Below are 23,782 nucleotides of genomic sequence, written 5' to 3'. Positions count from 1 at the left end.
TGCTGACATGATAAATGGACCCGTTCTTACCTCTCCCATTGTCCATCTCTTTGGTGGTTCTTCCTTTGGCTCCATGGCTCCAGCTGCTGGTATGATCGAATCCTCTTCCGGCCCACTCCGGTGCATCCTGTGCCCCATTTTCCTTCATCCATGGTGGTCCAAATCTCCGGGGGGTTCTTCTTGTTTCCTTAAACACTCTTCCTAGGAGCCCGAGAGCATCAGAGGAAGAGCTCCCAGCACCTGTGCCGCCCCCACCTTCAGATATAAGTGGGTCACGGCCGCTTCCAGAAGCTCCAGTAGTGGAAGTATCGCTGGAGAAGCCAGAGTGCAGGAAAACAAGACTTCCAGCGGTGAGGTAGAGGAGGATGAAAGAGAAAAAGCGTATCGGTTTACGGTGGAAATAGCGGTGGATCTTAAGCAGCGGTCTGGCCATGATGGGCTCTCGAGCCACACGCATTGGCCTTCGATGTTACACAGGAACATATAAAGTCAGAGAAAGCACCTTCCTAAACACTCATGGTCCTATGAGTCCCTTTGAAACACTAAAACCAGGTAACAGTAGTTGTGACGGCAGTGATGTTTAACACAGTTTATCTAATAAGGACCTTACGACACTTCCCCAGTTTTTCCTCTTCGGCAGCATGCAAGAATGTGCCCGTGTGTCCCGTGTCTTTCTACATCCCCAAAGAGGCAGCGACAGAGGAGTACGGTGCTACCGCAGAGGCCATGTTGTGAAAGACGAGTGGCAGTAAAGACTGAAAGATGATATTGCCGTTGCGAAGCTTTCACTCCTGTTATCGGACCCTCGCTCTCTCTCGAGGCCTTGTTTCCCACCGAGCTGTCCGTCAATCAAAAGCAGCACTGCTTCACTCCTGACTCAGCCCTCACTCACAGACTGAAAAACACAAAATGACAGATACTGAAACAAGAGGTAAATACTAATGAGGTCTCTGCGCACACATTATCTGAAAGCGATTAATGATATGAAGTTAAAATTCAATAACAGACTGCAGGAGCATTATTGATGAACACCTAAACCATCAAACACATAAGAAAGATATTTCGGAGTAACTGGAACTGCAGAAAGCAGAAATTTTCTAATTACGCTACAGCTACTCTGAAGAAGACAAAGGCTGGTCACATGTCTGAAAGTCATTTAGCTTGAGGACTTTTGTCATTTCACAGATCTCTCCAAAAGACAAGGCTCGTGTTTATTATTAAAATGTCTCATTTAAAAGTCTCATTTAAAATGTATTTGTTCTTTTGTTGATCTCTTATCTCTTCTAAACAAATATTACGTCACTTAGAGATACAGAGTACCAAAAACTTATTAATTTGCAGAGGAAATGGAAATGAATCTGTCATAATGACATTGTGTCATAATGTGACTTCTTAGCATAGCAAAAAACAGTATTGTATTTCGACAATCAGACAAGACTGGCTTCCAGATCATTGCAAAAATAATTTTCTGAAGTATTTTTTATCTTACTTTCCAGTTAAAATATCTTGATACTTGAAGTCTATTTTTCAAACCCAATTAAAAACATCCCAACATCCTTAAAACAATATGCATTTATTTGAGAAGGAAAGTGACAATGTTTTAGAAGGGTCATCCTAAAATCAAGAAATTAAGATTTAAAAACAAGACCTAATGTGCACATTTGTGAATTTTGTAAGTATCTCTGAGTAAAAAAATCTTGTTTTAAAAAAACATTGATTTTTTTCACCCTCAGATTCCAGATTTTCAAATAATTATATCTCAGCCAAATATTGTCCTATCCTACATCAATTGAAAGCTTTTTTCTTCAGCTTTTCAGAATTCTTACTTATGACTGGTTTTTGTGGTCCAGGGTTACATATGTTGTCAGAAAACAAGTCTAGAGTAAATGATTTAGGTTTAGATATGTTAAGATTGAATTTTGCAATGAAGGATGACAGGATGGAAGAAGTCCATTCCCATTCTCTCAAAGACCCCAGTGTCCAGAGTGAGCAAAAACATTCAGTCATGGTGTTTAAACATGCAGTTATGAGCAGCCTCCTTCCGAAGGTAACAGAATTTTCCGTAGCAAACTTCCCGCTACAGGCTTAGCGTGAGCGTGCATGTGAGTGTGTGTGTGTGTGTGTGTGTGTGTGTGTGTGTTTGGGCTTACAATGACCCAGTGTCACCGTTACCTGACCCCTGGGCTCCCACCTGCCGCAGTCAGAGCGGAGTCAGGCTGATGTTATCGTCACAACATTCTAAACCAGCAGCACACAGACTTCATTCAGAGCCAATATAGCTCAGTTCCTATAGAGAGGGGAGAAGAGGAGGGAAAATTTATTTAAATTCATGTTGCACACTACAGTGTCAAGGATTTCACTTAGTGTAGGCTCTTTATACTTCATTTTTATTTGCCTTAGGCACATATTTTTGTTAACTCTGTAGATCCAGGCCTCTAAAAGGGCCTGTAAATGTGTATGTGTGTGCAAATGTGTTTTTGTGGTAAAAATGCTTGGAGACACATGGGTTGGTGTCTGTTGGTGTGACGTAGTAAAGAAACATTCAAGACTGCAGATCATTTTAAATGGAGACACCAATAAAAAAACTATTAGATCTAAAATCAAAAGCATTACTGTGATTTAAAGCACTGTGGCTCCAAAAAGGCACAGATGAAATGTAATGCATTAAGTAAGAAAATATAAAACAAGTTCCATTTATTTTATTTTAAAAGAAAGTCAAACACACCTTTCACGCTTCACAAAAAGTTTGGGTTTACCGTCAATTATAATGCAAAAACATTGTAAAAATACTTGATATCCTGCCAAACAATAATTAAACATGTTCATATTTAATCTTTTATATTAACACTGAACTCTGCACACTTCTTAAATAATATGGAGGACATTCTCAGCAAGGCAGGATATTAGAATGGAAAAAAGTGGTTTGACCTCTACTTTAATTAGACAGGACTGATGGATATTTTTCACATTCACACCAAATAAGACTAGAAAGGTTCACACTGAGTGAGAGAATCTTGGGCAAACCATGTCAGAACTAATCTTGGTTGATTGAGTTAAGGGCCATGACCTCAGGTTCAAGTCCACAGGCTTTTCCATAAATACACACTTCATTACTGCTAGAGGAGACAAGCCAAGCCACTAAGCATCAGCATACACAGAGCTACAGTGCATTACAGACCCTTCCTGCACAATAAAAAATACCACCACTCCTGTGGGACCACCCATGCTGTCACTGTCGCATACAGACTGTACACCTTCAACTTTAACTCTACGTCTCCAAGCCAGCGATGGTGGATTTAAAATAAATATTATTCTGAAATTTGTATTAATAAAAGAATCCTCAAAAATGCATCACAGCTTCCATAAAAAAAAATAAAATAAAAAAAAAATATTATATATATATATATATATATATATATATATATATATATGTTTTTTTTTTTTTTTTTTTTTTTTTTTTTTTAATAGAAAAATGTTTCTTGAGCAGCAAATCAGTATTTTAGAATGATTTCTAGGGATCATGTGACACTGAAGACTGGAGTATTTGCCATTGAAAATTCAGAGTTGCCTTCACAGAAATTCAATTTTAACACGTATTCAAATAGTTAAAAATGTTTATTGTTATTTTAAATTGTAATAATATTTCATAACAAATAGATGCAGCCTTGGTAAGAGTATGCTTTAAAAAACTAAAAAATAATTTTTGGATGAGTTCTTTAGTGAAGAATCCAAATTTAGTTTGGAAGTTCTGAATGAACTAATTAATGACAATTAATTGGAATATCCAAGGTATAAGAGACAAAGTGGAGACTGAGTATATTGCTGGATTATCCATTCATTTCATGCAAAAAAATTAAACATAACATTGCAAACAATGTGATGCAAGACAGCAATTACAGAACTAACAGCCAGAAGCAGGAAAAAAAATGATGGTTTTCAGGACCGCTGAACTACTGAAAAAATAATTATCTTTGGTTACTCTGATAAAACACTGATTTTAAACATAAAAGGAACAATTTCAGACCAGTAAGTTGTTAAAATTCCTTCAGTTTTTGGATTCAAGCACACAGTGTAGCATCAGAATTCCCTTGTTTTCCCATCTGGCTGATTGAGCAACAGAAATAATAAAAGCTATGCGGTCAGGTGGAGAAAGTTCATGGACAACTTTTCACACTCTCCACCCATACGCTTCACACGATAAGGACTTGTGTTGAGGTTTGTTTTCACATGCTGAACTGTTGAAATGTAGCCCAAAAAACAACAAACAAAAAAAACAGTCCATTTTGTGCACCCCCCCCCCCCCCCCCCAAATCACACAGACAAACATTTACAGTAAATTAAAAACATTTTCTTGAGTAAAAATTTTTTTTATAATAAAGCAACAACATGTCTGTTTCAGGACAGCAAATGTCTCCCATCATAACTGATTTACTGTAAGTGATTTTCTCCATGTGATTTTGGTTTGGCCACAATAATGTATCTGCAACGCATTCCAGTGGTTTTCAACAAGATGCCAAGAGATGTGGGTCTGTACTAGTTACAGTAAAGAGGCGGAGCTAATAAATGGACAATTATTTTGGTTAGCATTTTATTTTTCTTTAATTAGCTATTTTAATATTAAGTTTAATAGGCTATTACATTGACATGAATGGACACATGTGGTCTTGACATCAAGAACTGCCTGATGGGGACAGTTGATGGATTTGTCACCGACCCGATCAGGCCACCGCTGCTTTGTGACAAGTTTAACACTTGCATGTTTTTAAGCCTTGCCTTTTTCAAAACATTCAAGTGCATGAAGACAAAAGTCTGTACAATTCAGTATACAGTGAGCCTTGTCTCATGTGAGACCCCCGAATGGAGTTCTCTTTTGCGTCTACTTATGTCTTAAGTAAACTTAAAGAGCTGAGAAAAAAATCAGATGTGTATTATGCTGGATCCATGCATTTTGTCTTAAAGAGACCACAGCTTGAATTCAATGAAGAACACGCATGGCTCTCTGATTTAAACTAGTTTAAAGGCAGATGAAACCGTGGTGACAAACAAGAGAAACACTGTGTGCAATGATACAGTCAGAAGGCTTTTTTTTAATCTACAAATCATTTACCATAGATTTACTGTAGTAACACTAACTGCACCATGGTATTGTGGCAAAAACGCTAAATATTCATATAGAATTTTATTATATTATTAATGTGGACATTATGTGCGTTTTTTATTTGTGGTTATCAAACAGTCAAAATAATTTCACCATATAAAAATTAAGTTGATTAATTTTTACATATGTTATTTTTTTGATAACGAACTTAAATTTACATATGCATCTTATCTCAAGCTCCAGTCAAATGTGCATTTCTAAGAGACTAAGAGAAAAAATACTGTTACATTTATAATTTTTCTAATATTAATATTGCAGCCTGCACTCCAAACTGTGCTGAAGATATGTTTGATAAAAATCAAGCAACACAAACCTGTTTCATGATTTAAAAAAAAATATCACTCAGAACATGCAGAAACTACAAAATGAAGTTTTTATTTATTTTTTTTAAATGAATTTTTATTTATTTTGTTAAGGAAAAATGACTGAAAAGTGTAAATATCTGGCCATATCACCCAGCCCTACTTCTTCCTGACAAAAATGGTAATTTTGGTTTTTAGTCCTTGGTTGTAGTAGAGGTTCAAATTATTCACAGCACATGAAATTGACTTTAGCGGAGTAAAAAGTAGACATTCCTCAACCCCTGCCAAGAGTTCAGACGGGACCTCATGCAGTGTGTTAAAAATGACAGCATCAGCATTTCCCCATTAAAGTGTCGTGACCCCAGAAGCACAGGGGCCCTTCTCTCAGCTCTGCTCTCGCTCTGTCTCCTTATGTTTTCTTTGTTTCTACACTCTGTTCAGCGGTTATGGCTTTTGCTTCAGAATTCCACAGACACTGTAATGATGTTTACATTAGAATCTACAGGCCCGCAGGCATCTCGCCATTTACCAGCATGCGTCAAACTCTGACTACCACTTACATTTGCCATGAATACCCAAGTGATCCACTTAACATTGCCTTGTGTATATTTAAACTCTGCTTTCCTGTCACAATTTGACACATCAGATCATATTTTACTTACAATGTCATTTGACTTTAATATACAGTATTATGATGTAGCACAGATGCACCATATCTTTTCCTACACAGGTAAAAATGTCAGGAAGATAACTGCATTTGTTGACTAATATTTTGTGCACAGTATATAAACATCAAAACAACAAAATAATATTTAAAAATAAATCAAATGTTCTTGAACAGCTTATTTTATACCGCATTAAAATAAATGGACTTTATATCACTTACTACAGTAAAAATAGTAAATTATGCATAATTATCTGTAACTCAGAGCACACAGAAAATAAGTATTACCACTCTTCAGCATCTCTTGGTAAAGGCAGCATCTGCAAACAATGTCAGAAATGTACTGGAAAGGACTATTAACTAGAAACATATCTTTCCGCCCCTTTTCACAGTCTACACCCATGCACTGCACTTGATATCACATCTCTTGACTGGATGTCTTCTCTATGGCTAAAGTATGTTTAACACATACACAAAGCCTGCATTACCCTGTCATTTTAATGCCAGCTATTTTAATTAGACGGATGTCTGATCTCTTAGCATGTGCCTGCTTACTGGCTCTTTGCCCAACTGCAATTAATTACTGGTGTGTCTTCTCAAACGGTCTGGCAGCCAGATAACAATTTCTCAGTGAGAATCTGCTGGGATTTCCTCTCCTCTGTTTGATCCTGCTACTGGGGTTTACATGCCACTTAAGGCCCTTTTCCTGGGTGTTGCAGGTGAGAGAAGTGAGAGCGCTGAGGACAACCTCTTTCAGATCTTGACAAATGTGTATGACTGCAAATAAATGGATATTTGCATTTTTTTTTGCCCCATCAAAGTATACAGACTGCTGGTGTGGACCTGAGTTCACAAAACAGGTTTCATAAACAAATGCATGTTCTCAGACTTCATAATCTAGTGTAAAAATACTCTAAAACACATTAACATTTCAATTTTCTATGCTGTTCATTTTGTTGCATTAAACTTAAAAAAACTGAAAAAACAAATTCTCAAGACAAAAGAAAAAAATACATGCCATGAAAATGCACGGCATGAAATTAGATATAGCTAATTATATAAATCATCATAACAATAGCCATCTAGTAGGAAATGAGAAATACCAACTGGAATAAAAAAGGTGACAAATATATATTTAAAATGGATTAGACCACAAAGGTAGGAGAATATCTTCTGAACTGTATTGTTACTTTTCTCCATTGTGCTGCTCACACGGAGCAGTAATTGCAATCAGTCAATGTCTAACATCATCTAATAGTGACTGCACTGCTTCTATGGCCAACACAATGAGAGCATTGGGTTTTTATAGTGAAGCTTAAACCGAGGGATTGGAGGGAACTGCCTCATTGTAATCTTTATAATATTACATAGTCCATTACCCTCAATCCTCAAGCTTTTATTCATGTGGGGAAACAGGAGGAGGTAGAGACAGGGAGAGAGGGAGCGAACAAAAAATGGGTTAAAAGTACAGTAATCCCCTTACATCATACATGTTGTACAATAGCCCTGATTTTCTGCATGATATTCTGTATTTACATAGTAGCTGTGCATCTGCTTGTCCTCAATTCCCCTCACCAGCCCTACATGGATTGGGGGGGGGGGGGCTCAAGAATTAATATTCACATTGAACTGTAAAGGATAACTAAAAAAGATTTGCCATGCCTACAAACAAGACAGAATTGGCCTATACTAAAAAAAAAAAAAAAGTGACTAGAAAAATGTTAAAATAGAACACAACTTTTATAATCTGTAATAATTTACTATTTCTCATGTATTTTGATCAAACAACTTCAGCCTTGGTGAGAATGGAAACAATTTAAAAAAACGTATTTACCCCAAACAACTGATAGCTTATTTACGGTTTGTGATAATGCATGTGTCATGCTACTGTAGGTGAACTGGCAAAAAGGCCCTGCAATCTATATTTGATAGCAGAAAGATCTTTTCAAATATTTCTAAGTAGGCATCGTCTCAGACAACTGCAGACAGAAAAGTTAAATAAGCGAATACATCTAGAAATATCTGACCCATAGCATGATTGCTATGCACCCAAGTAATAGCTGGATCTCAAAAATAACTGACCTGAAACTCCCTCATGCTACTCCAATCAGGATAATGAGCAGCGCAGTGGTTCAAGCCATTGAACTGATTAGATGTTTTGCTGTTGTTCCCATTAAACCACAAATACTGTATCCAATGAAGCCTTAAGTAAGCACAGATTGGCCTTAAAGATTTTATAACCACTGCCTTGAGGGCTGTTATTTTTATCAGACTTATTACTGCGATTCATATCAGTCATAAAATGCATTTAGCTCCTTGAACAAACATTGTTTTTTTCATGGAGATTGATGCGAGCTGAATCTTGTGTACTAAAGATATCAAGAGATAATCTGAAGTCAGCTCAGGCAGTTTTGGTCACGCACACAATCACAGTAGAGTTTGCTATGGCATCGTTTCCTGCCTCACCTTTGGTCAACAGTGTCATTAATTAACTTAAAAAAAACAATCTGTTTTTCCACACTATAGCCAAACCGGAAATACGCTTCACTGATTCTTCCCTTCCTGGACGCTGTTTCCCAACACTGATGACTTCCCTTTTTTTTTATATAACTAACACAAATAACTGTATTTGGTTTTTCATTGTTAAAAGCTCACTTGGGTGCAATTACAAAATCTGGACTGAAATCAAAAACCCTTGGAACACAGCAGTGTTCCAAAATCAAAGCACCACACACAAACCCACAAGCATGCCCATCTACTTCAATCTGCCACACGCTGACCTCTGCATGTCTGAGTCAGAGAGGGAGAGGGGCAACAGGCCAGTGATTATTTTTATTTTTGAGCATGGCCAGAGGAAAGATTTTGTTATCTGACTGATGTCAGTCAAACACCCACCCACCCACACAGAGCCCCAAATCACAGCCAAGAGCCTTCTGCCTTGAAACAGATCAATCCACACGAAACACATCTTCAGCTCAACAAAAACAAATCTCAAGTTTAATTCAGTTTGATACTAAGTCCTAAGTCCACTGGGGAGAGGGGGGGGCTTGTTTTTAGTCTTGTCATTAATTTTTTATTATTATTTTTGTTTTTGTTTAATGCTACACAGGGAATTTATCAATACAAAGAAATAAATAGCATTTTCTTATAAATGATTATCGCAGGTAACATAAAAGTTGCATGCATATTATAATGCATATTAATAGTTAAGGGTAGGAGAGGAGAGGAGAGGAGAGGAGAGGAGAGGAGAGGAGAGGAGAGGAGAGGAGAGGAGAGGAGAGGAGAGGGTCCTGGGTGAATAGCATTTGGTTCTTCTTGCTGATTGAGTATTTAAGTGCAATATCCCGTTTATTACAGCTCGAGCTCTAGTTGGAGTTGGGCTAGTCTCATTAGAGCACCGAGACAGCAGGAAAACAAAATTTGGCTCTTGATGTGTGTCAGGAGAGCACTGTGCCTCTCAAATCCTTCCTGAGCTGAGAGAGGAAGCGAGAGAACTAAGAAACAAATAAAGAAGTCTTTCAACGTTAAAGGGAAAGCTCACTTTTGTCGCCATTTACTCATCTCATCTTGTTCAAAGCCTGCATGACTTTTTCTTTAACGCAACAAAAAAGGAGACATTCTGAAAATAATGTACTTGTCTTTTTTACATGCAGACACAATGAAGAGAAATAAAGAAAGCTATCAAGCTTCAAAAGGACACAAAAGCACCATGAAAATATCACTAAATTGTTGAATATGAAAGCTATATGATGATTGAGGTTTGTGCATCACTTTTCACTAAAAATCAGCTGGCACTGCTCTACCTCTTACTGACAGCTGAGAGAAGTAGCACTCTCCAAGTCATGAACTGATTATTCTTGGTGATGTGATTTTTTCAGTGAACCGATTGATCTGGTTCAGTAATGAACAAGGAGCCTCTCATCAGCACTGAGGCACAGGCCTCTCATCAAAACAATTATCATCATATTTTGATAATGTATTTATACTGTTGTGGATATATGGCTGAATAATATTGTTTCACACAGTAGGGAGTCAGTCACAAGCAGCTGCTCTATGTGAAATCACGCACCTGATGGAATTTACCGCTGATTAGATAACTGGCTTTACTGACAAGATGCGCATTAATCATCAGCCGATATACATCGTGCACCCCTAGTTTTCGGTTCTTATAAAATATCCCATTATATGGTGTGAGAAACTGCTGCAAATGATTCAGTGCATAAGTGAACTACACACAAAAATTATTTTAGCACTTTTTGCAAACCCAATTAAATCAAAAGAGTGATTCAGTCACACTAAGACAATAGACAGTAATCTTTGAGCGTCCCGAGTTTGAATCCCAGTTCATGGACCTTTTCCGATCCCATCCCATCTTTCTTTCCCACTTGGCTTCCTGTCATTACACTATGTATATCTGAATAAAGGCAAAAACTACTCTTAAATAAATACATATATTCAAATTGTCTGGTCTTCTCAGTTAACGGCTCACTGAAGGGGAAGATTATCAAATCAACTACAATGTAAATTTTATTCCGTTTTGCAAACAAAGCTATATAACGACTATATAAAGCCTTTGTATGAAACTTGCTTTCGAAACCTACTTTGAAGCTTGAAAGCAGTAGATTCATTTCAGCCACATGAAAAGAGTGACTAGCACAGTCTTTGTGTGTGTGTGTGTGTGTGTGTGTGTGTGTGTGTGTGTTGTACAGAAGAAAGGCCATCACACAGGTTCAAATGACATGAGGGTGAGTTTAATTTTAAGCAAATCATCTCATTAATGCATCTTAGAAAGAGGCAGAAGGGGAAAAACCAAGCAGTGCTTGGAGGCTACATGTAGGTTGCGGGTTTGCATACATGCACACAAAAAGCCGCCTGTCAGCGTCAGTGAGATATGAGGTGTAAATGTCCTTGCTGCTGAGTGCCTGCATGCAGCGCTGAAGTTTCCGCTCTTCCTTTCAGAAACCATTCTGAATATGAATAAAAAATGAGCTGAGCGCACAAGAGAAGGAGAGACTGCAAAAGAGGGCGAGAACAAGACAAAGAGCTCGTGAGCCTTGAGAGAGTGGGCGGAAGATAAATTGCAGAAGTAGAGTGAACTAAGAGAAAAACGGAAGAACGCACACTTACAGGAGGGGAGTGAGCATGGAGAAAGGTGCCTGCATGAGAAAGAAATGACTGTGGGTTCCTTTGAGAAATGTGGCAGAAAGACTTGTTGCTAAGCTGCTATATATACAAAAAAAAATTCTGCTGCAGAAATGTATTAATATATTAGCCGTGGGAGAGGCAAAACTCAGATGTCTAATGAAGTTCACGTCCCCTCCTTCAATATTAGCATGCTTCTCCCATTATGATTCAAAAAGACACACAGCAGCTCTAGTTGTTCATAAGAATACAGGTTCAAAACATAAAACAATAATAGAGTTTTTTTTTTTAGAATATTAGAAAATATTCACACTTAAATTGAATCCTTCAGCAGGTAATATAATCCAAGGTGACTTAAGTTAAACACAGAAATGGGTTTCAAAATAATACAAAGCTGGAAGAGAATACTAGTTTTTTTCTTGATTATTATAATGATGATAATAAATATTGATAGTAATTATCTTTATTTATATAATACATACCCATATCTAATAGTAGGGGTGGGTGATTTGACCAAAATCTACATATCACAATTTATTTCACGGTAACGATATATCACAACATCGATATTTTTGCTTTTGAAAAGGCCCTTATGATATAAACATTTTTTAAAACCATGGACATTTAAAAAACGTTGCAAGCAGTGTCAATATATATGAAAAAAAAACTCAAGCTCACTCAAGACAAGTAAACAGTCGGCGATTAAATAAGAATAAGAAACTAATTACAGGCAAAGGGACAAAAAAAACTACAGTTGAACAAATAAATAAGAAAATACATTGTATAATCAAATGAATAAAAATCATTGCATATTCTTCTCTTTTTAAATTAAATATATATTTCTTATTAAAGTTACAAAAGTGATTTAGTAACTTAAAAGAGATTTTCTCTTTTGTTGCTTGATTAACATTACAGACAGACAGCAGGAATATTAGACTGCTGTCACTTTAAGAGCTGCCAAATTACTGTGTTTACAAGGATACTTGCAAAGATGGGCATTTTGACACATACAAGTGTGTGTATCGAACCATTCAAGGCCTATAAAGCAGCAAAGAGAATTCTGTTCAATACTCCTGCATTGTATGAGCACCGTCTCGAAGTGTGCGCACCTCTCTGACAGCGCTCAGAATCAGTCTCTCAGAGTGTGTGCACTGTGCACATATAGCTAAATGAGTTCTCTTCCGTTGCTGATTGAATTTCAATGATTTAATGTCACCACAATGCTTAAAAATGCATGCATTTTGTGATATATCGGTATATCTAACTTGATCATAAGCATGAATTCAAGCTCTCAGATCAGACCTGCATGACGCAAAAGGATGCCATTTTGACCGATCATGTGGTCTCTATCCTGAGCGGTGTTTATTCAACAGGTTTATTAAACAGTGGTGAAATGCTAAGATTCCTTCGTTGACAGAATAATTGTTTGTACCCATTACAGTATGTTACTAAAAGCCAGACTCCCCACCTGACATGCAGGAATAGCTGCTGACCTTGTGCCTGACAGCATTGTTTAAGCTCTCCTCTTTGGCAGGAGCAAAGTGCTTGATGATTTGTCCAAATAAATGCATTCTACAGCGATATGAGAAATACCTCATACAAGTGTAAGCTTAGACCAACTCATTAGACCACAGACACACTGCCATCACAGAGGTTTACATTTTTGTAGTCATGATGGATTAAATCTAGAATCCAGTTTATATAACACTGTTAATGCTGTTTAACAGAGAGCTACTGACTGGTATTTGTATATGGAGACTTAGGATGAAACAATTCCTGACTGGAGGATGAGTTTATTATTTACTTTCAATCTTAAATGTAGCTTTCATTTATTGAAGAACTGTTGATGGCAAGCAAGTATCACAGTTTGTACTGCATTTTTGATTAAATAAATCCAGCCTTTGTTAGCACAATAGACTTATTTTAAAAACATTTTTGTTGTTTTTAAAATGTGAATGTGAAAAGTTGCATGTTCAAATCTTGCACAACGTTTTTTAAATAAAGCAAATCAAATTCACAGGTACATGTATATCATTAATGGTTGTGTGTTTGGTTGCCAGGGTTGGGCAAAATAGAATAGTTCCATTTCAGTTCTGGAGTTTGAATTAAAACTGAATTGGCCACAGACTTTAAATGACAGAGAAATTTACTAGATTGCAATATCACAGAAATGTAACACAGGTGACGCATTCTAAGAAGTGTTCTTCACAAAAGTTAATTAAATGATAAAATCTCTATTCTATACGCAATCCTTCAAACTTCAAGAATTTTTACATTCAATTTCTATTTGTTTTAATTCTACTTCCTACATTCAAATGGCAAATCTGCAAACTGTTTACCACCTCAATAAAAAAAGAAAGAAAAAAAAGGAAATTTTAAAAGGTCTTCTCAATTCTTAATAGCATACAAATCTGTTGACTGCATTTTTGGACTCCACTACAACAGAGCTGTGCAGCACTTGTCTGGGACAGCTACGTGTGGCTCATGCTCCACCACTGACTAAAGGGAAATAAAGAAAGAAAGAACACGGTTACAGACTTCAAAGTTTATCGATGACTTGTACGGTAAGGATTCACAGCAAAGTAATCCCAGATATCTTACTACAGCACCACCTTCAGCAAACATGAAAAGAGAGCACAAATTACAGATCTTCAGGGAAGCGGAGATAAAAGACAAGCTTACAACCTTTTGTTGACAGTATTTCAAAACAAAAGCAAACATGTAGTGTACAGAAGCAGAATTCATGTTAGGTCAGCATTCTTGCTTATGTATGCAAATTACTGTAACATTTATAAAGCAAAAATGCACTAAATGATACACATTTTCCAACTCACTCAAAGTGTTTTGTACTGTCCACATTAAGAGCGACCCCCAAACAGCACTCTTACCCTCCATCTAAATTACATTCAGTTAACAGGGTTGATTATTTTTCATTGTGTTGCTGGTTGTTATGGTTTGGATTTGATCCTGCTCCATTAGCAGATGATTTCCAGGTGCGTGCATTAATAAAACAGACACAGACACAGCATACGAAAAAAAAGAAGCAGTCTGTTTATCTTTCCTGCACAGTCCCACCGATCATCTCTCTCAGAGTGCATTAATTACTCCAGAATACGAATTAATTTTAAGGAATTAAGCATAATACGGCTTAATTCCACTGATCCTGAGAGCTGTGTGTGCATTACAGCACAAGCAGATCTTACCATCCTTCCAGTCTCATTTATTGCCTTCAGTTCCCTCCATAGCATTCTATTGTTACACGTAATGTATTCCATTTCATTCCATTACACTGAGAGCCATTCCTAGCAACTTACTTCCATTCATTTTCATTCTGTTCTATTCCATTCCATCAGTGAAAGCTGATATATCTCATTGCTGCCATTGTGGCTTGTAACTGCACCCAACATCCTGATTGGATTGAAGGTAGGAGTGAACATTGGCAGGACCCCAGTGTCTGGTGGCCCTGTGTTCAGCCACCCTATCAGGTTCACCCACAAAGGCCATCCTTTAAGGCCCACAGAAGAGTTCACTGTCGAACATGCACAGGTCTGCCATTCACAGTGGGTAATTATTGCTTGCTGCAAGCCTACAGACATGTACTGAATGTTATCTCAAGACCACTTTTCAGTCGCTATTATTCCCTTTCTCGCTCTCTTTAAGGGGCATCTTTCTCAGGGTCCTCTGTGTCTCTCGCACACAACCAGTTCTTCATTATCCTGGGTTAGATTCAGTAAATGGTCTACCCTTCAATAAAGAGACTGAGAAAGAAGGTGAGACGGCGGCTTTACTGCTGTGAAGGATATCTGATGAAATGGGTTATAACTGAATTAGTGCATGAATCAAATTCATGAAATCACAAAGACTCATGATTGTCTCTCATTGCAAATAAGGACAGACTCTAGAGTCAAGCATGCAGAAATCCAGTAAAAATATTGGATTTGAAAAAAATATATATATCAGTTAGTATTTTCTCACACAAAACAGAATTTCTACAGCTTTTTATATTGCTTCATACTGGCTGTCTTCTTGGACAAGAGCTCTACTGCTTTCCTCAACAGTTCTCCAAACCCACGCTGGAAAAATGACACTTTCTCCTCCATTTGCTAAACCACACGGACCACTGCAGATCATTACGAAGTGTTCAAGGCCCCTTGAGACATAAGAAGACTGTGGAAGCGGTCTGCATTAGTCAGGTCTCCATCATGAAGAGCAGACCAAAGACTGACCTTGAATAATGGCCACGACACCATTAGTGCACCATTATAAATCTCGAACTGTCAGCAGCCAGCCTCTTTATCTTTGTTATGTGCGATAAAGTCAAAAAGTCTATAATTAGCCTGGCCAAGGTCTCATTAATTCCACTTTAAACTTTATGAACCACAATAGATAGGCTAGCTTGTTTTGTCTTCTGTAACTCACTATATCAACTAAATAGTCATTTATACCATTGCATTCAAATAAAATTACAGAAAACTGCCCAAACCTAGATCTTTACAGGGCCTTATTTATTTTATTTTGGACCATATGAAGAATTAAGATCATGAACAGAAACACACGGACTGCAAAATACAAAACCAAGTAGTCAACATTCAAAAATACTGACCTTTACACACAAGGAAAATGTGTAACAGACGCCTCACAGATGCAAACTGGGTAAATAATGTTTTGTATTTTAATTAAAATCCAGTTAACATTGGCCTATAGCATATCACATTGTTTATTAGCAGAGCTGATGAAACCAGAGATTTGCTCTAAAAACCAAATAATCACCACATACGATGAAATCATCAGATGAAAGGAGTATTCAATGAAGCCCGTCTGCATTAATGTTTACTCTAACTTCACAGAGGAAATTAAATATCCTGCTCGTTTTTCTGACTTTCTGAAGCATGCCCTACTTCCACACAAGACTTCATACAATCTTCCACATATGAGCTTCTGGTAATGAAAATTGCTCAAACACGGTTTTATTTTATTAGATGCCGGTTCCAGAATTAAATACTGAGGGTGCTTCATAGTGTTCTCTAGCCTCAATGCACATACATTTTCACATATACTTTTGTCCCATCCATTGCTCTTTCGAGTGTGATTCCCCTTTTAATATGCGGGTGTCATTCCCAAAACTCTGTAGCATGCATGTGGCCAGAAAACAAACGCTGTTATATACAAAGCCAGAAAACACACAAAGCACTCCCTTTATAATCACTAAAAAGCTGTCTTCATTCTTAGTTCTTCGCGATCTCATTACATTTGGTTATAATGAGAGAATTTGGGAGCAGCAAAATTCAGCAATAGACAAAAACTTGAGCGGTGAGTGAATTATAACAAACGTCTCTGACTGGTATTTAAGAAATCAGCAGATATGTCTGTGATTGGGTACATTGCTCAATGCTGCAAAAACACGATGTAAATAGAAACCTTTTGACACTCTCCAGAGTGCAATCACAAATATGCATGGCATAGTTTGCCAGATCGGTTTCGCCAATAGTATAGTGAACAGAGAATATCTCAAGTGGGTGCTCAGCCATTTATTATCGGTGCTTATGCACCATTAGTTTCATTTTAAAAAAAAAAAGACTTGTGGTTAAACTGGCCACCCCTAGATCTTTATATGCCCTTTTACTCAGTTTCACTTCACCTCCACTGTGACAATCCATCCTCCATTATGATCTTAAAATCCTTAGTTCCCCCACAGAGTGCATTAACATGGTGCATTAACATGGTCATTAATCAACTGACCTACAGTTCATTATCCATGCTGTAAAATAAAATTAGTCATGGCTTAGAGCTGTGGAAGTTGACAAAACTTTGAATCAGAAACATCTGGAGGCCAGCTTTCAAACACTCCCTGTTCACACCTTCACAAGATCATGCAAGACACGCACACACAAATCTCTACAGACTGCACCCTGTAGTTAATTCCAATGGGTACACAGAAGTTCGTATGTATCAATCACTTTTTTAATGTTGTATTTTAAAATCGAGGCTAATTAAGATGCATATCATTAGAATAACTGGCCAGATTGCCAAGTGACTGATTCATAAAAATTATGCATGAGGTAAATTTAAATCACGTAAAGTATAACACAGTCAGCCCAACAATACTACAAAAAAAATTAACCATTTTGATCAGGACCTGATGCACATTTCATCTGAAATTATTTTAATATGTGACAATAACCCAATATGTACTATGAGAGATATGAAACAAGCACAACTGTCAATTATCTAATAAGTTAATTAAGTTTTATCATTTTAAAAATCTGCATTAATTTAGGAAACTAAAATCAATGTTTGAAATCAGACACAAAAAAAGAAAGAAATATTGCTTTGTACTCTCATATCCCACCACCTGTCCAAACAGCGATTACATGAGTATTATTTACTGAAAAAGCCCAGTGTTGCTGATAATCCGGGACTAAGCTGAAAATCTGTCTGAGATGTATACGGCTGCTCTGCAGTCAACCCATTCTTCAGGCTTTCCTTGTAATGGATCAAAAAAAAAGCTCAATAGATTATCCTTTCTCCATGGATGAAGAGAGATACAGAGGAAATGTGATCATAAAGTCTTATGTTTGTTGATATATAAGGCTATAGAATGACTGAGTACAGCATGTTTAGCGTGGTGAACATCTATAGTTATGGTGAAGAGTGTAATTTTTACATTACCAGCATCAATTGAGAAAAAGTGATTATTTTCAAACAGGTTTCCCTAAACACTTCCCCGTCCTACAGTACCATTGGTCAAGCCCACTGATAGCCCTGCCCCACACCATTGGTTGAGCTGGTGTTGCTATGCTGGGCTGGTTGGGATGTGCAAACAAACAAAACAGGTTTTGATAGTACCACAACATTTACGCTTATTGAGGCATTCAACCAACAAATAGCTTGCTTCTATTTGTATCTGCATATTAAGCTGGAGTAGGACATAGTATGTTACATTGGAAAAATATACATTTCTAGAGTCTCTGAATACCCAGGTAACTCAAACATGAAGTTCCAGTCTTTCATTGGGCGTAGGGTAAAGCTGCTGAATTTTTTAGCTAAAAGCCATTTTCTGAGCCAAGCACTAGCAACAGATTTATGCTTATGCTGGCATTACTGCACATCCTCTGACAGCCCAGGAATCTTGAATGCAAACACTACTTACTGCAACTCTGAGAGCTCAGTGTGATTTTCTTTAAAATGATTTCATCTCACACTGATGCTGAGAGTCAGTGACTGGTCAAGCAGAGAACAGGGATGATCAAAGGAAAATATTACGCAGAAAGCTTTCATACAACAGAAAAAAAAAAAAAAGATTTAAAAGCTTGCACTGCCCTTCCCTTAATCTTTGAAGATGCATGAAATGCAATATTTGTATGTAGTCAAACATGCAGCCAAGAGTTCAAGCTTGGTTCCAAAAGCTTCATATGTACTACTTATTCATGATGCCTAAGAGACCTCATTTTTGGCCAAATCCCAAAGCTGTGTCTTTCATGGATAAAGACTATTTTAAAATGCATTGTAATAAGCTTAATGAAATAGTAAAGATATTTAATAAATAACAAAACTATATAATACAATAGCAAAAAGTCTGTTAGGGACGTTTTGGAATAGACCATATGTTTCACCATCACGAGCAAGAAAATCTAATGAAACATCTTTAGGACATGCACATTTGTATGCAGGCCAAGACACAAATCTGAAGCAATGCAATCAACTTCAATTCTGCCAAGGTCATGAAGAGAGTTCAGCAACAGACAGTAAGTCTTCAACTCATACAGTACACTCTGCACACTGATAACAGGAAATTAAGAGTTAAGTGATGAACACAGTGCAATAAAAACATTGTGAAGCGTCACAGAGCTCAGGGGACCAATTGTTGAAAAAACAAGATATATTCTCTTTAATTATCCAATTTTGTCCAGAGACTTTCTGTTGGAAAGCAAACTCTATTAGGAATCGAATGGGAGTGTAGCCTGGTTTATACTATACAGTACCAGGCAACACAATTACAAGTGGCCAGCACTAAATACAGGTGTAAACAGACTCCAAAACTTGTTTTGGCATTTTAGACAAAACATATTTAAATCTCTGATGTGATATGTCTACATACAGAATACCATTATTTATAATCCGTTATACTGGTACTGTAAAAAATATGAAATTAGGGTAAATAACAACCCAATTAAAAACAATAGAGAAACATGCGCTTTGAATTCTGTTTGTCTCAGATCTTTCAGAGACACATTTTGAAGTTGTAGCTTGGTCTGTTCCACATTTGGCTACAGACAAACATGGATAAAGTTCAATATGACATCCAATGTGCACTCAGCAATTACAACCCCCAGGAGAAAGTAGATTGATTTCCTCTACCGGATTGTCAAACTCTAGTTTAGTTTCTTACTTAACTGTGCAACAGCAGAGATTTGACACTTTCAGGCCTGATTTACCAGTTGATTTCTGAGTAGAACTGAATTATTCATTTTCTGAATAGTGGTTCAGTGCTGAACAGGCAAAAATCTCCAAAAAATGCAACAGCAGTTGATCACAAATGAAAGTAAAAAGCTGCAGTGCCATATTTAACCCTCTCGGCCTCTTCGGCTACATCCGACTGAAAAACAATACATTTATAATTTTTCTCAGAATTAGATGAGACTTGGTGACTTGTCATACACTGAAAAAAAATATTCATTGAATTTACTAAAGAATTTAAGATAAGTGGTTGCAATCAATTTATTTTAGCTATACATTTATTTAAATAGTTTACTAACTTTGAACATGGTTTAATTTAACATTTATATTTAATTTAACATTTTTTTAATTCAAGCTAAAATAAATAGCTTGCAACAACATCCCTTTAAAATGTTTAGTATATATTTTCCCCAGTGTATTAGATATGTGAAAATTTAATAAATTAATTAAATATGAACCTGATTTGGACATGTTAAAGGGTTGAAAAATAAAAAGTAACACTTTGTGCTGTCATGGTCAAAAATACACAGAAATTAAAAAAAATTGTTCCTAATATTGTGTAGTACCATACACCCAAGAAGGTACCAAGTGTAAGCCACACATGAAGAGGCTCAGAGGCTTGATTTATTAATCAAAGTCTGACTTCTAAATACATATTAGGTTTTAATTGACTGCATTAAATCAAGTGGCCTCTGAGACAAAACCTAACAAGTAATTAAACATGACATGAGACTACATGTCTGTCTAAAAGTTGTAAATGTATGAAATGTAGATAACAGACAAATTTTTTAAAGATTAATTCTAATATAAAATCCTGAAATCTGGGGGGGGCAAGTACTGTAATAGTAAAGACGGTTTTACATTCTTGTAAATATGCAGGTTTTAAATGGAAATCTTAGATAAAAATGAAACATTCCCATTTTAAAATAGAGCACCTATGTTTATGACAGAGTCTTAGAGTGCCTAACTGATCTAGTCATTGAAATGACATGTGCAAACATCAAACATGTCCTAAAGACTTTGTAAATCTGGTGCTTTGTGTCCGATAACAAGTCACATGGAAAACAGCCTCTGATCAGAGGAGTTTCATTCCTCCCAGACACACAAACTAATTAATCTCACACCCCACTGATCAAATCAAAAATAACAGCCCGGAGCACTGAATCTATGACGAACACAAAAGATTAACACGATACAGCCTTGCAGCTGGTCAGTTATGCAAAAAAATAATATACTAAATTGTTATCTACTAATCTATTATGGAAATTCTAATATTCCGGAAATTCACAGGGAACATGCTCATGTAAGGCACTGACGTGTTTGTCCTCTTATGCAAACTAAAAATCGCCCCCAGCTGTTTGAAGGTTCATGTCGGCTTCATTACTTCTCTGTGTTTTATCTTTGCTGGTTTGGTTTGGCTGTCCTTCAAAGCATGGAAAAGATCTCTTTAAACAACAGTCTGAATAGAAAATGCATTCCAGAAATGACACATTAGCAGAAGGAGTTTGATTCAATTACAGATGTGTTTTAGCACTTAAAGGGCACTAGGAACAAGTGGAAGAAGTAGTAGCCAGAGAGGCTGAACCATCTTACATTTCAGAAAAAATAAATGATAAATCAATGTTCTCACAGAATCTGGGAATGTGTGGATGGTTGGAGGCTATGAAGAAGGCCATTCACTATAGCAACTGCATCTCAGCGACAGAATGAAGAGAACCATAAAACACTGACTGTGCTGCCAATTTACAGAGACAGTAGAGAGTTATTAAACCTTGTTACAAGTAAAGCTCTACACTACCACTCTCAAATTAGTTAGAGACAGTCAAGACATTCAGACGTTCGTAAACGTGAAAGGACCCACTTGCTTTTGTAGTTGAGAACTACTGGAATAGAAGTTCTGTTTGATGTGCAAAACTGGCTCTTGAGAATAATTTAACACCAATATTAGGGTCATGAGACACAAAGAGTCAAACTCCTCCTTTGGAGTCCCTGATGATAAAGGAATTTCTTCAACATGAGCACCAGAGGTCATGCAAAGCAGAACTGCTGTCAAAACACTGATCATGTTACAGCAACAAAGACTTATATTATGTCATTATGAATCAATGCATTTATATAACCACAATTTTTGCATTTGAGTTATGGGTAGAGTTTCAAAAAGTTCAAAGGTCACGCAAGAACAAAGGACATGTGGTTTTCCTTTGAAACATAAGTTTACATATAAAAACAACAGTGAAATATATCTGATATATGCTGAAAGTTGGTGAGCAGTAGTTAACCCAGCCTATATTCCATATTTTACAATTAAACAATCTAATATTCTAGATATAGATTGGGCACCCTGTTTGGAACAACATTTTTACATAAAAAAAACATTCTTCAAATTACTTAAATAAAAAAAAATACAAAATACTAGCTTGTTAGTTTATCTGACACCATTATCCCCTTAATATGATGATGTCAAATGTTATAGATGCAAACACTGCAACACATGCAATACTGGGGTTTTGAGTGATTACAGCATATGCTCATTTTATAAAAATGCCATTATATACCAGATCTTTGGAACTATGTCTATAAAAATGGTTTCAATACTTTGCAATTACAGCCAATATGCTAACATTAGTTAACTACAGTGTAGTTAACATTAACTAACAATTAAAATACTTCTAAAGCAGATTTTTTATTCTTAGTTTTTTCATTTCAACATTTACCAGTATTTAACAGACCCAAGCTGATATGAACAATGAACAGTTGTATTTTTAATAACTAACATTAACAAAGATTTATAAATACTGTAAAAATGTGTTTGTTTTATGCTGATTTTCTCTGCAAATAAAAAAACCAGCCGCATAAGTTAACGGTGCAACATAGCCTACAGCAGGAGACACATGAACTCCGCAAGAGGCTGACTCCAATTCACTTTGCTCCTAAAACGTCTGGCGGCATGATAAACTTGTATATTGACGGCTTACCTGGCTGTAAGGTCTTCTCAGCAGCGTTTGAACGGAGCAGGACAGAAACTACGGAATCACTTGCAGCGCACGCACCCGCATTCATATGCTCTGTGTGTCTCTTCTGTGGTAATCGATCGAAGAACGGAGCGCCTGGGGGCGCGCACAATGAATATGTCTGTGAATGATTGTCTGGATGATTATTTGCTCAGTGATCAGCGTGCTTTTCCATGCCTCGCTGAGTTTTCCTATCCCAGTTATTCCCGATCACAGCTGCCGCAGAATCCGCACGCGCTGCCTTTTACATCGTCGCGCGCTCAGAGCCGCAAGCGCACACGCACAGCGCGACCGCATAGTACCTGCTACTCGTGAATCAGGTCAAAGAGGAGGCGTTCCGGGTTTTTTTATAACGTTGTCAAGAGAGCTGTCTGTCTCTTCTCTCCTCGCTTATCCGGCGCGTGTCTCACATCCCTGCAGTTCACAGCAACAGCAGCAGCCGCGCGTCAGAGCGCGCGCCGCACAGCCCGACAGCACTGCCTAGAGTTCTGCGCAGACACAGCACGAAACAAATTATTAAATAAATAAACCGAGATGAGATTAATAAACGCGACTGCTCGAACAGTACATTATACTGTCTTTTGTAAGATTACTGTTTTGTTAAATCAGTGGCTTAGGATGAGGAGCCAGAAAGGCAATCTGTTTTTGGTCTAATATATAAATATATAAAAAAATCAATATTATTAATTTATTTAATAATACTTTTTAGACAAAGTTATGGCGCAGTGCTGCATTTTAGTACATCTAAACTCAACACAACACCGAAGCCCTGTTTTGTTTAAATCCTACTCCAACCCTGTAGTTCTCAAATAGACCTGAAGGACTTGATTAATTGGATCAGGTGTGTTTAATTATGGTTGAATCTAAACTCTGCAGGGCTCCAGCTCCTCCAGGAATTGAGTTTGACAGCCCTGATCTAGACGGATGTACTGTTACTTCCTCTACAGACAAAAATTTGGGTGTGACAGCAACTTGTCTTTTAAAAGTCATTTTTCCCATATTACAAAAACAGCATTCTTCCATCTAAACATTGCCAAGTTACAGAACA

The 23,782-nt window shown here is 37.0% G+C and overlaps 1 protein-coding gene across 3 annotated transcripts in view; it reads right to left on the bottom strand.

Annotated features, from left to right (window-relative positions):
- The window catches only part of wscd2 (WSC domain containing 2), a 50,216-nt gene extending 26,703 nt beyond the window's left edge, over positions 1 to 23,513 (bottom strand). Inside the window, exons 1-4 of one of the 3 annotated variants that reach the window (XM_059551191.1) lie at positions 23,490 to 23,513; positions 22,699 to 23,222; positions 2,151 to 2,287; positions 31 to 895 (exon numbers count right to left, since the gene is read on the bottom strand). In XM_059551191.1, the coding sequence (XP_059407174.1) occupies positions 31 to 457 (427 nt within the window). In that variant the 5' untranslated portion in view covers positions 458 to 895; positions 2,151 to 2,287; positions 22,699 to 23,222; positions 23,490 to 23,513. Of the gene's footprint in view, positions 1 to 30; positions 896 to 2,150; positions 2,288 to 22,698; positions 23,252 to 23,489 lie in introns of those variants that run through there. The other 2 variants (XM_059551189.1, XM_059551190.1) reach the window with 2 other exon arrangements.
- Between the last annotated feature and the right edge of the window lie 269 nt (positions 23,514 to 23,782).

The sequence above is a fragment of the Carassius carassius genome, chromosome 5, assembly GCF_963082965.1.
Source record: "Carassius carassius chromosome 5, fCarCar2.1, whole genome shotgun sequence".
NCBI classification, from domain to species: Eukaryota; Metazoa; Chordata; class Actinopteri; order Cypriniformes; family Cyprinidae; genus Carassius; species Carassius carassius.
This window is presented reverse-complemented; position numbering and strand designations above follow the sequence as displayed.